The 16,794-nt window shown below is 37.0% G+C and overlaps 1 protein-coding gene across 1 annotated transcript in view; it reads right to left on the reverse strand.

Annotated features, from left to right (window-relative positions):
• Nucleotides 1–16,794, reverse strand: part of PAPSS1 (3'-phosphoadenosine 5'-phosphosulfate synthase 1) — a 95,075-nt gene that overhangs the window by 15,515 nt on the left and 62,766 nt on the right. Inside the window, exon 11 of the mRNA XM_081054070.1 lies at nucleotides 232–461. Within this exon, the coding sequence (XP_080910196.1) occupies nucleotides 232–461 (230 nt within the window). The remainder of the gene's footprint in view (nucleotides 1–231; nucleotides 462–16,794) is intronic.

The following is a 16,794-nucleotide window of genomic DNA, read 5'->3' on the forward strand; positions in this document are numbered from 1 at the left end:
ACTGCCTTTAAATCCTTCACAGTAAAATTCTCCACATCATGAACTATGAAATCAGATTCAATTTTTAGTTCTGCAACACTGAAAAGTTTCCTTGGTTTGCCTTTCTCTGAAATGGGAACAACAAAGCCTGTTATCAGTAAAGTTGTTGTAAAGAAACAATACGTTAAGGCCCTGGGAGCAGATCAGGGCACAAGGTGTTTCGCAGAGTTGTGCAGAAAATGTAAAACTTACTGTTCAGAGTCGTAGTAGTCCATATGCTTCTTTTTTTTGTTGTAAGCTGCAACTCGAAAGGGTACTATTTCCAAAGTGATTAGGCCAGGGGCCATTGTCAGCACTTTGGCGCCATGAGTTGGCTCATACAGATCCTTCCCTGTTTCTGGATGAGGCATACCAGCAGGGTCTCGTCCAACAATGTAAAAATTGGCTCCTGCAACCATCCGTGCTCTGCAATGCCACTGGACCTGGAATAAAAGCTCTCATATTAGATAACTGTGCTTTTATGACTACTATCGAGAAGTGGTAAATGGATAACAAATGCATATACTTGTTATATGATCGATATCTATCAGCAGGGAATCACAACAAATTTAAATGTATCACCTTAGGAAGCCAGAACCAGAATTGGCAACCGCTACCCATCAAAAAACCGAAAAACATATATGTACAAGGGTTCATGTATACACATTTATATTTTATACTTATAAAAGATACGTGAGTACATACGTGTACAATTTTGCACAACTACTACCTGTCACACATGTAATTCAAAATTTAACCTCTGAGGTTAGAAGTCAGGCTAGTGGTTGATACTTTGAGGGAAGTAACTGGTAGTGGTAATGTGTTTTCTGTTTTATTGAATATACCTGACCAAACATATATTTAAAAGTATACATGTGCCTGATAACTGCATTGGACACCTGACGCTGAAGCTGAGCAATAATGAATGTCAACTACAAGTCTGTGTGTGTGTGTGTGTGTGTGTGTGTGTGTGTGTGTGTGTGTGTGTCTACTTACAAGAAGTGGAGTACAGCATTGGGAATAGAGACAGTGGGAATGTAATGGCTCTGTGCGATGTCAGAGGGATAGTGGATGGGGGAAGGGGGTTCACAGAGTGTAAGGGATATAAATGATAAACGTCTAAGTATTACTTTGTCTTGTGCACCTGAAACTAATAAAAAAAAGTATACAACATGTATATATTTAAAGTATACAACATGAACCCCAAAGATCCACTATTTTAAAAACTATTTCTAAAAACTATTAGAATTGATAAATGAATTCAGTAAATTAGCAGGACACAAAAATAATATTCAGAAATCAGTTGCATTTTTATACACCAGTAAGGAATTGTCAGAAAACAATCCCATTTACAATTGCATTAAAAAAAATACCTAGGAATAAATTTAACAAGGAAGTAAAAAAACCTGAACTCAGAAAATAAAACATTGAAGACAGAAATTAAAGAAAATACAAATAAATGAATGTATATACAATGCTCATGGATAGGAAGAATTAATTTAGTTAAAATGACCATACTACCCAAAGCAATATATAGATTCAATGCAATCCCTATCAAAATACCAATGATATTTTTCACAGAACCAGAACAAATAATCCTAAAATTTATATGGAACCATAAAAGACTCCAAAATAGCTGCAGCAATCTTTGGAAAAAAGAACAAAGCTGGCAGCATCACGCTACCTGATAGCAAACCATACTACAAGGCTGTAGTAATCAAAACAGCATGGTACTGGCATAAAAACAGACACATGGGTCAATGGAACAGAATGGAGAGCCCAGAAATAAATCCATGCCTATATGGTCATTTAATCTATGACAAAGGAAGCAAGAATATATATTGGGGTAAAGACAGTCTATTCAATAAATGATGCTAGGAAACCTGGATAGATACATGCAAAATAAACATATACATAAATAAACTCAAAATGGATTAAAGATTTGAATGTAATACCCGAAACCATAATGGGAATTATGGGAAGTAAATTCTCAGACATTACCCTTACTACTATTTTTACAGATATGTCTCTTTGGGCAAGGGAAACAAAAGAAATATGCAAATGGGACCATTAATACATCATACTATAAAGTTTTTACACAGCAAAGAAAACCATCAACACACAAAAAGGCAACCTACTGAATGGGAGAAGATATTTGCCAATGATGACTTCTGATAAGAGCTTAATATCCAAAATTTACAAAAAAAAAAAAAAAAAAAAAAAACCTCATACAACACCACCAAAAAACCATCAATCCAATTTAAAAATTGGGCAAAGGACCCAAAAAGACATTTCTCCAAAAAGGACATAGAGATGGCCAATAGATATATGAAGAGATGCTCAACGACACTAATCATCAGAGAAATGCAAATAAAAAACACAATGAGATGTCACCTCATACCTGTCAGAATGGCTATCATCAATAAGTCAACAAACAACAAGTGTTGGCGGGGATGTGGAGAAAAGGGAACGCTGTGTACTGAGGTGATTGCATATTGGTGCAGCCACTATGGAAAACAGTATGGAGGTTGTCCAAAAAATTAAAACTACCTTATGATCCAGAAATTCAACTCCTGGGTATCTATCCAAAGAAATCCAAAACACGAATTTGAAAAGATACATGCACCCCTATATTCACTGCAGCACTATTCACAATAGCCAAGATATGCAAGCAACCAAAATGCCCACTGATAGATGATTAGATAAAAAAAAATTGTGGTACATATATACAATGGAATAATACTCTGCCATTAAAAAGAATGAAACTGTACTATTTGCAACAACATGAATGGACCCAGAGGGTATTATGCTAAGTGGAATAAGTCAGACTGAGAAAGACAAATACCAGATGCTCTCATATGTAGAATCTAAAGAACGAAAAACATGAACAAACAAAACAGAAGCAGACTCATAGATACAGAGAACTGATAGTTACTAGATGAGAAGGGGACAGGGGCGCTGGGTGGAAATTGAGAAGGGACTAAGAAATCCAAATTGGTAGTTACAAAATAGTCACACGGGTGTAAAGTATACCATGTGGAATAGTCAGTAATATTGTAATAACTATGTGTAGTGCCAGAGGAGTACTAGACTTATCATGGGGAAATCACTTCATAAATTATATAAATATCTAACCAATATTCTGTATACCTGAAACTAATATAAAATAATATTGAATGTCAACTATAGTTTTAAAAAATAGTCATGGGATGTAAAGTACAGCATAGAGAATATAGTCAATAATATTGTAATAACTATGTACAGTACCAGATGGGTAATAGACTTATTAGGGTTATCACTTTGTGAAGTATATAAATGTCTAATCATGTGGCATTTGTATACCTGAAACTAATTTAAAAAATGAAAAAAAAAGTATACAACATGATGCCTTGATATATGTATACACTGAAAAATATCTACCACAATCAAATTAATTAACGCATCCATTCCCTCAAACGACTACCTTTCTGTGTATGAGAACACTTAAGATCTACTCTCTTAGCAAATTTCAAGTACACAGCACAGTGTTATTAACTATAGTCTCCATGCTGTACTTTCGATCCTCAGAACTTCCTCATCTTATAACTGAAAGCTTGAACCCTTTGACCAATTTTGGAAAGAAGAGCCAGTACCTAATCCACTTCGAAGTTAATTCTAGGAGTTCCTGGTAATGTTCTGTTTCTTGATCCAGGAGGTGGGTGCTGGTAATCAGGGCGTGCTCACTATAGAAGGTCACTGAGCTGTATGTACACTGTCGCTTACACACTCTTTCTCTTGTACTTTAATAAGTTAAAAAGATACAAGATGAAAATTATTTAAATTATATAAATACTCACATAAACTGGTCCTGAGAAAATCATGTAGCTTAAGTGACTACAACCCAAGATAGTAGCTACGAATTAAACATGGTGTTGGTTGTGACTAAATAGACATACTGCATCCAAAACTAGCTTTGAAGACAATTCTTTCACATTAAGACTTACTGTTTGAAAACAGAAGTTAGTCTACCAGCTAGAATTGTGGAACTTGACTAGTTAAAGTAACTGTAAGAGATCACCATTCTCATTAAAATTTGAAGAAAGTGAACCCAAAAGTTAAACAACTTGGCCAATAAAACATGGCTCAAAAAAACTCTGCCTTTAGCTCCCTTTCAGTGTAAGGCTCTATTATTTAGTGATTTTTACCAAACCACCTCTCTTCCACATGAAGATAAGGTATACGAGTACAGAATGAACACTACACATCATTTTCATTTTATCTCTCTTGATAGTTTTTCTTATACTTAGATATTTATCAACATAGTCTAGAAAGTACAACAACATGAGGGTAATTTTATACTCCACACTTTCAGTGGTTATCCTGAGGAGTTTGTTTTTTCAGTCATTTCTACTGATATTTACCTCTATATTTCCAAATGGCATGCATATACTGCTGTGTTTTGACTAATTTTAGATATTATATAATATAGATCTCATTTCCACATTATTTACATTTTCTACTATAAAGATGATTTTTAGCTTGCCTCCACTCTCCTCATTTCCTATCCCATTTATCCAATAAATGCAGTGATATCTACATTTTTGGTGAGATCCACATTCATCTGTAAAACGGGGATTCTTAAAGTATTTATCTCATAGAAGTTTTAAGACAACTAATATATGAAACATGTCAGAACAGTACCTGGCACAAAGTACACAATAAATGTTAGCTGTTACTATCATCTTTATTTTATTCACCTCTTTGTGCAACTGTTTTCCCTCGAGTTAACAATTGCCTTGACTTTTTTCCCACTTACTCATTTTTCCATATACCTCTGTGTCTACGAGTATGTACCTTGTGCTATCTTCTTCCCGAGCACCATTTATCAACTCCCAGCCTCCCTTGCAGTGTGGCCATGTGGCTGAGTTCTGGCCAAAAGAATGAGAGCCAAAGTGATGTGTGCCACTTCCAAACATGGACCATCAGAAGCATCCTGAGTACTATCCCAGTTCTCTTTCTCCATTTGCCAGCTGAGTAGAGAAGACACTAAGGTCTTATAACTACATCTTTTCCTGCTATGGCATTACTACTGCTTGCACTGAGCTGCAAGAGTTCTATCTGAACAAAATGGCATAGCATGATGCTAACAGACCTTTGTTCAGCATATAAGCTCCCCCTTTCCCCACCCACCCTCACATTCAGCTCTTCATGAAAATTCTGCTTATTCCTCTCTGCCCCTTCACAGTAGTCACACAGAAGACCTTTGCTAGTTCAGACTTGGAACTTCTATCAAGGGATAGGTCGGAATTTTATCATCAATTAACCACTTTGCAACTCAAATGGAAAATCTTTTCTGCCTCATGCAAATTAACTGCTGCTTAAACAGAGTTCAATTAAAAAGGCAGTCTAAGTTCTCTGAATTTAGGTCAACTTACTTCGCTCATTAAGTACCTATGTCTAGATGTTTAAATCATTCAAGTACCAAAAGGTCCATAAATTGGGAATGTATAGGTTAATTTTAGTGTTTAAGGAAGCTCAGATCATTTCATCCAACCCCTTCCACCCTTTTAAAACAAGAAAGGAAACTGAAGCCCAGAAAAATTAGTACCTTATAGTCACAAAGTATGTTGGTGACAGTAGCCAGTTCTAATTTTGTCTTGTAAAATTATCAGTAAATTAAATTGCTCTTTGACTTCTAGAAGTTGTATGAGTAAATTAGGGGTAAACATCAAATATGGAGTCAACAATCTCCTATAGGTGACCTGAATTATTTTAATCTATATATTAGTGAATGGTTTCCCTATGACAATACTTTTAAAACTGTAACAGACATGAATAAGTGAAACACATGTAACTCCTCTAAGAATACCTGGTGTGAGTTAACTTATAACCTACTGAAAAGGAAGTATCTTTTAATAAAGAGAATGAAAGTCAGTCCAGAGCCATCGCTGCATCTGGTTAAGCACACAGGCTTGCGAGTCAGGCTATCCTAGATTTGAATCCTGACTTTCCCCCTTACTAATTGAATTCCCTTAGGCAGTTTCCTTGTATTAGCCTCCTTTATAAAATGAGGCTTCTCATTATAAAAAACGAGAAGGCTAATACATAACACATTAAGGTCGATGGGAGATTTGAAAGTACTCAGGATAGTACCTGGCCCTCAATAAAGAATGGTCATTGCTGCTGTTCCTCTTATTCTGTGAAACATTCCCGGACAATCCCAGTTGAATTAATTGCTCCCTAACCAGTGTTTCTAAAGAAAATTCATTCACTAGGTAGAAGATGGTCACTGAAAACCAGCAAGCGCTGCCTCTTCATCTCCGCAGCATACAGAGGTCATGGTGTATTATTTATGTTTTTACACCCCGTGGATAACATGATGTCTGGAAGACTGAATACGCACTGAAACAGTACAGGATGTCTAAAGGTTTCTATACGGCCTTCTAAGAATCGGTAAATGGCCAAGCTAACAACAAATGACTTATTTTCTGCTTTACTTGCATCCAGGTAATAAGTAACAAATTAGCTTTGCCACTTTTTTCTGATTACACAAGTAATTTAATTCAAACGTGGCAAACACGGTTGGTTGCCTACACAACCGATTTCTCTTTATCCTGATTTCCCCAATCCTCGATGACAGAAGCCTCACTCCTCCCTCGAAAGGATGAAAATACCAAGGCCTTGCTGTCACAGTGCGTCTTGCCTACAGCTGTTTACTGTGGACACCCGAGGAAATGATGGGACGTCTGGAGAAGTCTGATAGAAGATTTCTGACAAGCTTTTCCTTCCTGATGAAATTCTCAATGCTCATTTATCTGAAATGTATTTACTTCACTTTCGTTTGCTTGAAAACACAATTCTAGATTAACAGGCTTCTTTTTCCTTTTTAAAAAATGTTCATCCACTGCTTCTATGCCGCATCGCTCCTAAGAAGACAGCAGCCATCCTCCCTATTATTTCCCTAATGTTCCCCATTATCTCTCCCTCCATCACTCTGATTTTAAGGTCCCTCTTTATATCATTAACTTTCAACAGACTATGCGCCTACATGTGGTTTTCTTTCAATTCGTTTTCTAAGATTCATTAGGCTTCTTGAATTTCTCAGTTGATGTTTTTCACCATTTTCAGAAAACATTCAGTCATTTTTTTCAAAACCTCTTTCTGCCACTCTGCTCCTTTTTCTCTCTCTGCTCCTTTCAGAACTCCCATTACGCACACAAGTACGTTAGATGGCCTTGACTGATAATGCCTACAAGTCAATGGGCTCTCTTCATTTTCCCCATCTATTTTCTTTTTTTTTTTAATTTCTACTAATCTGACTTCTAGTTCACTAACATTTTCTTCTGCCAACTCTAGTCTGCTTTTAAGTCCATTCAAAAAACACTATACGTTTTTAGTCTTTGAATTCCCATTTGATTTTTTTTATAGTTTCCATTTTTTTCTGAGATTCCCCATCCATAAGAGCATATTTTCCTTTAAAAAGCTTTAATGCTCTTATTTGCTAATTTCAACATGAGTGTCACCTCAAGGCATGTTTTTAGTGACAGTTTTTATTCTGGATTGTATATCCCACTTTCCTGCTTCTTCCTATTTCTAGCAATTTGTTACTGCATACTGGACTTGTGGGTGATTTGTTCTGGGGTCTGAATTGTGCTGTTTTCCTTGACAGTGTTAAGAGTGTCATTCTAACAGGCAGGTAATGTACGAGCACCTGTCCTTATCTTTTGGAGGCTTGGTTTTCAGCCTTGTTAGGCAGGTCCACTCTAGCTTTCTGTGCCAATTATCAATCAATTGCCTCTCGATTCCAAAGTCACCCTTCAGTGCATGATCTGAGATCATGGACTGAACTCTTGAAGCATTTCTTTTTTTACAGTGACCATAATGTTAAGTTTCATCAGTAGAGGGCATCATGGGGACACTGTAGGAAGGTGTCAGGGGGTGTCAGTGGGGCCTGTGTACGGGACATCTCATGCACTCTGTTTCATGAGCAAGCCCAAAGTACAAAACCCTTCTCAACCTCAAAGTCCCAGCCTGAACCCAGGGGCCACCTCGCTGCAGACTTCCAAATGCAGACACTGGTGCACCCCAAGCCCCCCACCAGCAGGGAGGGGCTCCCTGACTCCCTTCTGTTCCCCACCCACCTGTGCCCAGAGGGCTGTTTCCTGCATTCTTCTCAACACAGATATCACACAAAGTGCAACGCTCTGGCAGCAAGTGGGCTCCCAACGCCCTGACCCACTTTGGGCACCAGTGTGTCAGCCTCAGCTGGCTTGTGCAGCGGAGGTTTGTTTCCTGCTCTCTGGCTTCTGTGAACCAGTTGTGGTCCAGGCCATCCACTGATTTCCTCTACCATCCATGAACCATAGCTTTTTCAGTGAGATCTGAAGCCCACCCTTAGGGAGGGGGCCCCTTTTACAAGTCGGGCCTTCCTTTGGTAACCTCCCTCAGCCATCGGGTACCCTTTAGACTGCACTGTACATTTGGATAGTCACTCCCTATTAAAATTTAATAATTCTTTAAAACTTGCCCTCATCAAATTCTGTGTGATTTCCATAATCTGACTGGACCCAGACCCATAACACCCTGTCTAGGGCGTAGTAATAAAGGGGTCTTTACTCCTAAGGCACATTTTTCTGGTGTCTCAATTCACTGCCTGGCATGTTAACACGGTATCTCCACTTGAGTTGGGCTGGAATGTCATCCTCCAACTAGAGCGTGTACCCACCCTCTAGTATCCTCATTCCACTAAATTATTGCAGCTACTCTCCACCAGGGCTCGCAGTCTTGCTACCCTGCACAAATGCCGCCTGAGGAACCCTGGGGAAGACCCTCACATCTTCTGGTGCCTCAGCTCTGTGCCACTCCCTCCTCTCCCGTAAACACTCTGCAGGTCTCAGCTGCACCCGGAGCCCCAACATCCAATTTTTGCCTTCTCAACGCACAAGAACCACCATGTTCTACTTGGATTCCCGCGGTCTGTGCTGTGGTCAGGAAATAGTCCCCTGGCGCAGAGAAGAGTCAACTCTGTGTGTGCTTCCCACTTCTCGGGGATTAGATTCCTGCACTGCCTGTTTGCCAATGCTTTCAATTGGTGTTTCACATACTTAATCAATTTCATAGCTGTTTTCAGCAAGAGGGCAAACCCAGCATCCATTACTCTATCATGGCCAGAAGCAGAAACCTAGATATATTTTGAAAGTGGAAGGAACAGCATTTTTGTGGACAGACCAGGCATGGGTTATGAGAGAAAAAGAGCAGTCAATGATGATTCCAAGATTTCTGAAGGAATTTCAATCAACTGAGATGGTGACAGGGGTTATGTGGGGGGTAAGAATAAAGTAGGTTTAGAGGGGGTAAAATGAAAAAGAGGCAATTAACATTTTAGACATGTTAAATCTGAGCTATTTGTTGGACATCAAGGTGGTGGGATATATGGGTTTGGAGTTCAGAAAAGAGGAATGAATTAGAGATAGATATCTGAGTATCACCTGCATAGAGAAGGTGTCTAAAACAGGAAACCGGATGAGACCACCATAGAGGGTAGCATGGATACAGAGGAAATGGGAATTTGAAGGCTAAAATGTAAAGACATTAAGAGATCTATTTCCTTAAGAAGAGAAAGCCAAAAACCACACAATTTAAGACTTTAGTTACAAGTTATCAAATCACTTCCTAAAATCGTTATACCAGCTGAAGAACTTGTGATTTGGCTCTCTTATGCTTCCCTGAGAGTTTAAGAATGTAAAATGGTAAAACAAACTTCTGAAAATACTTTGCATTACTATCTAAAGTTGCATTTCAACGGACTCAGAAATTCTACTTCTTGGAAAAACTTCTGCACACATGCATGAGGCAGGCACCAAAAAATTACAGTAGCACCATTCATAATAGAAAAAATATAAAGCAAAAATAGAACACAGGCAATAAAAAAGGAAAGAAACATTCAACAATGGGAACAAAAGACAGAGAAATTATGTTATATTCTCATAATGAAACACTGTCACATATGTGAAATGAACGAACTATAGCTACCTACACAATGACATGGAAGAATCTTAACAGTAACAGAAGTGCAGCAACACAGCAATGGAAGCAAGTCCCCAAAGACTACATAAAGTACTACACCCTTTTATAATAAAGTTGGAAAACAAGCTAAATAATAGATCATGTAAGCATATGTCCTTGTGATAAAAAAGTGTCCATGTATGTAAAAATAAGGAAATTAAAAAATATATAAACTTTAAGAATTGTGATTACCTGACAGGAGGGGAATGGCAGGAGAGTTACTCTGGAAACTATGGTATTTTCTTGGACTTAAAGACAGGCTCACGGAGGAAAGAACCTGGCTCAGTAAAGATGCTTCTCTGTTTATCATGTCAGTCACAAAGACCTTTCGTGGGTTCCACAGATTCAAAGTCAGTGACAAAGCAGACATTTAAATGCACAGTGATCACATGCTTAAATAGTATACTATCTTACTCTGCTTCTGTGAATGAAAACTGAAAATTTCTGGAAGTTATGTTGATAATGTCAAAAAACTGAAAATTTCTGAAAGTTATGTTGATAACATGTCAAAAACCTAAGCAATTCCAGTTCCAGATGGGATTGGTAGGAGAACCTAGGAGACACAAGTATACCTCTCAGGTCAGGGGCAATTCAGTTGTTCGCTCAATTTTCAAAACTAAGAAATACATAAGCAATCAAAATGTAAAAGAGCAGCTCATGGACCAATGACTGTACCATGTACCACAGATTCTGATTAATCTAATGCTGTGCATCTGAGGTCCACACAAGATTATTTTATAAAACTGTACTAATTTGTACTCTCATCATGTTTTACTTTTTCAAAGTCAATGGTAGAAAACTTTATTAAGGTTCCTATTTCCTAACAAAATTAAGCAGATATGGTATCTACACATTATTTAAAATAAAACTTAAAAAAGGAAAGACAATTTTTAAAATGTAGCTCAAATTTTACCTAATCTGGCTTATAGGGTTCAAATTTTCACATTGCTTAAATGTGTTTCAAATTACACAAACCACAAGATTTTGTATTTATTACACAAGCTGGAAGAAAATTAAAGGATGTCTAAATTTTGCAAAAATATTCACAAGATCTAAGATTTCCACAACACTCTAAATACATTTTTAAAGTTTTTCTTAAAATGTTTTATTGTTTTCCTTTCCTTTTATATTTTATTGTCCTTACCAAAACATGAATACACCTCTTTAACAGGACTTCTGCAAGTTAGTATCTTAACTAAGGAAACCCATACATTGTCTAAAAAAGGTAACACGCTCCCTAAAACAAAAAGTAAAATAAAAACTTGAGGGGAAAAAAAAAGACTCGCAGACTGCATTGTAACCCCAAGCCTTAATACTGTATATATTTGCTGTTCTTCACTCATTAGGATACAACTTAATATAAGCCAAAGGAGAGAATTAAAGGGAAAAACATCTTCACTAAAATTATTCTCTTTTTGCCATTAGACAAAAAGGCAAGAAGATCCTTATCCAGTATCTGAAATAAGTGACTTCTTCCGTCCGAAGCTGCATTTAAAAGTAGATTAATTAAAGGAGACAGGTGGAAGAAAAAAGGGCTATTTTCTTCTACATACTTCCAACTTCCTAGAAACTGTTTTTATTAGCCAAACTAAAAGAAATGAAAACAAGAAACAACCAGAAGTGACCAGAGGATTAACACTTTAAAATAATCGAAACCACTAACAAATTTATATACTGGGAGTACCTCAACCCTATTGAAAGACAAATCTATATACTGAGACCACGGAACTAAAAATTTATGTAATAAATATTCATTTATATAATGAAACTTAAAAAATACTCTTATCATCCAAAACAGTATAATTGTTAAATTTTTCTGGACACTGTGGTATTTCTAGGTCGTAAAGACATAGGCTCGCAGAGAAAAAACCTGGCTCAATAAATATGCTTCTCTGTGTATACATCTTGACAGTCACAGAGACCTGTGATGGGCTCCAGAGATTCAAACTCAGTGAAGAAGCAAAAATTTAAGTGTAGTAATCACCTGCCTTAATATTATACTATCTGACTCTGCTTATGTGAAAGACATGTTAATAGCATGTCAAAAATCCAAGCAATTCCAATTTCAGAAATAATCTTGAGACAAGTATGCAGAGATGTTCCCTTCAGGATTCATCACAGGGTTGTTAACAACAAAAGACAGAAAACAACCCAAAGATCCTTCCGTGGGTATGAGTGTTGATTCCATTAAGTTCCTAACACTAGAAAACTGTAAGGTGATTATAAAAGAAAGATCAATATTTAAATTTACCTGGAAAGATATTTATAATATAGAAAGTATAAGAAGCAGTTTCATAAAACAATGCAAAACACATAATAGAAATGTTGGGAGAAAATGAAATAAAGGCTTTAGGCTTTGATCTCTATCACAGTCACGCATGTCCTACCTAGCTAGTTCTTGGAAAACTGCTCACTGAATTATGAATTCAGTGTTATTAGAGAAATGACAGCAAAAGCATAGAACTCAAAACAAAGGAGGGCTCTCCTTCAGGAGTCTGAATTCCAAAAGACCAAGAAGGATCCCAGCACAGCAGAGAGGGTTTCCACCCCAGAAACAGAATAATGAAAGCCCAAGCAGGGACTTGATTCATTGTGTGGTCAGAATTTCCACATTGCTTTCCTTGAGGAAAAAGAAGGAAAGAAGTGAGAATGATGCATAATAACAACTCAAGAGAAATAATTAAACACCTTAGAGAGATGAAGAAACACCAACTAAGTCTGAAGATGCATATACTTAAAAAAATGAAACCTGTACCTTGAACTTCATGGTAATTAAGAAAATGACAATGCATTTGAGAGGGTAGGAGGAACTTTTTCAATGCCACCCTCCCCACCAGGTGACACAACACTGAAAGAGAGTGGTGGGTATTTGTCTTCTCCATCTGTGGGACTCTGCACCTAGAGAAAGCCTACAGAAACGGACAAACTGCAAACCACGTATCAGATACAGTGTTAATATCCAAAGTGTATAAAGGATTCATACAACTCAATAACACAACAAACAATCCAATTTAAAAATGGGCAGAGGAAATAGACATTTCTTTTTTCAAAGACCCAAAGGGCCAACAGGTACATGAAAAGATGCTCAACATCACTCATCATCGGGGAAATGCAAATCAAACCACAATGAGATATCACCTCACAACTGTCAGGGTGCCCATCTAGATGACATGAGATAAAAAGTGCTGGCAAGGATGTGAGAAAAGGGAACCCGCATGCGCTGTTGGTAGGAATGTCAATGGGTGCAGCCACAATGAAAACCAGTATGGAGGTTCCTCAAAAACTTCAAAATATAAACTTACAAAAAACAAAAAACAAAAAAAACACGAAGGTAGGGAATGACAGGAGGACTAAATACAAACGTCAAATGCTAACTAATACTGAGGTTGAATAATTCTCACTTCACCCTCAACTAAGTTTTGAAAATTGTCTTATCAAATTAGTATATAGTTTCACTTTTTCTTAATTAAAAATACTGAGGATAATATAACAATTATTTAAGTCCAGCTTACGTGACCTATTTATTTGTTTATTCACACCAAAATTTGCTGTAAATGTAATAAATTGTATTAAAGTCAATGCTCCATAGGGCAAAACTCATATCCTCAATTGGTTTATAAAAGAATTTCAGGCACAGAGATTATTTTTTTTACATAAATGTGCAAATTTTCTTTTCTAAACTATCAAAAATGTACTTATTATAACATTACTAAAATTCTGTAGAAAGTCATATCCATTACCATTCTTTGTTAAGTAATCAATACTTTCATTCATCTCATGAATTCCATGTTAAAATACCCCTCTCTCCTTTGTACATTATCACATCACTCTAGTATTAATCTATTTTCTTAAAATTCCCAAATCGTAACTGCCTACCTCTTGATTTCTCAGCGGCAGCAGTCCTTGTAAACTTTTCACGCTGCCGGGGGAGATCTAGAGAGACAATGAAAGAGGAGGCTCACCCCTCCGACCCTGTGGAGTCTGGGAACTGATGACTTTCTAGCTTTTTTGTACACCTAGTATTCTATGTGGTTGTGCCAATTCCTACTGCTCTATACAGACACTGAACAGTACTCAGTCCTCCCAAGAGACACATTTCTGATTTCCAATGCAAAATGATGAAATCTACTTAGACGAGACACATTTCTGATTTCCAATGCAAAATGATGAAATCTACTTAGACGTTTCATTCTCCAGCTTGTAAAAGAGAATTAGGAAACACCTTACAATTATTCTTATCACGCAATCTTAAGAGTTGAAAGGCAGTTTAGATTGTGAAATCCAAATCTTTCATTCTACAAATCAAGAAATTGAGGCCTGATATATAAAATACAGACTTTCCCAAAGATTTCCTTTATCTTCAAGGAATCTCATTATTCAAACTGATATAACTCAAATGCAAGAGACGTATTTGTTCAGAACCACCAGCAACCAAACTAATCTTATTCTTTTAAATTACCTCACCCTGGCTGAGCCCAGCCTGGCAGAGTGGGAGGGTCAGTGGGGAGAGAGCAAATCCACTATGGCCCAGCCTCCCCTTTTGCTCTCACCCCCGCCCCCAAGCCTAAGAACCTCAAAATTTGTTTTTGATAAAAGCCAGAAGTGCTTGATTCCTCCTCTCTACCCTCTCACCCATTATTATTTTAAGGAACCAAAGAAAAGCAATCATGGTGGTAAGGCCTTAGAAAACATTTAATGAAGTCCTTTACCAGGGTGAGAGAAGATAGAAATAGGTATCAATTACTGAGCTCTTCCTAACATTCCAGTTACTGTACAAAGTGTTTTATAAACATTGTCTTATTTGATGAATACAACAAGTCGTTAAGATAGTCACTATTCCTGTTTTACAAATAAGAAAAATGATACTTGGAGAATTTCAATAACATGCCCAAGGCTGCAAAGTGAACAACTAAGAGTGGTATTATCCCTGGGTCTCTCCAACCCCCAACTCCATGGACAACTGTTCTTACCGAGCTGCTTACACTGTGCCAAGACCTACCATGAGATAGGACATCACAGCAGGAAAGAAAATACAAGCTAGTACTATGTTTAGGAAAGAAACAGTATATATTACCTAACTATAGAAAAACCTGAAAACACAGGCTAACAGAAAACATTAAAACATGATGCTTCAGTAAGAAACAGGAACAAATTCTGTGCTGAAAATCTATAGAAAAATCAGGAGGAAAAAAGGACATTCTTCCATCATGAAAAGCATCTTACACCTGTAAAATCTAATATGTCTGAATTAGATTAGTCATTTAAGTTCTCAAGACACACAAGCTAAAAGTATGTAAAATATCAGGCTACACAGATCCCAAAAATTACTTTCAAAATAAATCGACAGATTTAAAATGTTTTTGTGGTACTGACCCAAAATTGCTTATCCAAAAATCTGAAATCCAATTTTTTTTCCAGGTCTATTGAGATATAATTGACATAATGTTCTCTAAGTATAAGGTATGAAATGTGATGATTTGATATGTATTTTTTCTGTGAAATGAATTTCAAAATTAAATGAATTTCACATCCATCTGAAATTCAAAAACCTAGTTTTTATACTAATTTAGCAAAACCTGATCAAAACTGACATGAAGTTATTTATGAGTTTTACTGGTCCCACTTAAATGTAAAAACTCATTCACTTTGCTAAGAAATTTTAATGTTACTTATGTCCCAGACCCACCAAGAGAATTAAATAATATATAACTCCAAAGATTTTGGATAAGAGATTGTGAACCTATGTTGCACTACTCCAGAAACATGGATAAAATAAATGGCTAGAAGACAAAAATTACCAAAGCCCTCAGAGGGTCAAAGGTTACAATTGAAACTTGGGAGTCTATGACTCCTATAATTAGGCTCAGTTCTCAGGAAAAAAATGTCCCTTTAGGTTGTTAGCAAGTGTTACATGGAGGAACAGGTTTATATCCTAACAGACATCCTGTTTACTGCTCCAGACAGATACTGGTATAAAGCATGAACTAATTAAACAAATAAACAGGCATCCAGCTGGCAATACAGGCATTCCCCCCTCATACGCAATTTTGTTTTCCATGGTTTCCGTTACTCACCATCAACCAAGGTCTGAAATATTAAATGGAAAATTCCAGAAATAAAAAATTCATAAGTTTTAAATTGAGCTCTGTTCTGACGGACATGATAAAATTTTGTGCCCTCCCACTCCATCCCTTCCAGGACATGAATTATCCCTTTTTCCAGCATCTGCACACACTGCACACAGTCCCCATCTGTTAGTCACTTAGTAGCTGTCTCAGTTATCAGTACTTGTGTTCACGTAACTATTGTGTTTCCCCGAAAATAAGAACTAATCAGAAAATAAGCCCTTGCATGATTTTTCAGGATGACGTCCCCTGAACATAAGCCCTAATGCATCTTTTGGAGCAAAATTTAATATCAGACCTAGTTTTTAAACTAATTTAACTTAATATAAGACCCAGTCTTCTTTTCGGGGAAACACGGTAAGTAAAATTAAGTGTTTTACTTAATGATGGCCCCAAAGCGTAAGAGTAGTGAGGCTGGCAATTTGCATATGCCAAAGAGAAGCTGTAAGTGCTTCCTTGAAGTGAAAAGGTATGTCTGTATAGGAAAGAAAACATAGTATATAAAGGTCTTGGTACTATGGTTTCAGGCATTCACTGGGGTCTTGGAACATATCCCCTGCGGATGAAGGGGACTCCTGTATGCTTCTACCATCCCTGTTATAAGGAC

The sequence above is a fragment of the Rhinolophus hipposideros genome (genome assembly GCF_964194185.1).
Source record: "Rhinolophus hipposideros genome assembly, chromosome: 1".
Classification (NCBI taxonomy): Eukaryota; Metazoa; Chordata; class Mammalia; order Chiroptera; family Rhinolophidae; genus Rhinolophus; species Rhinolophus hipposideros.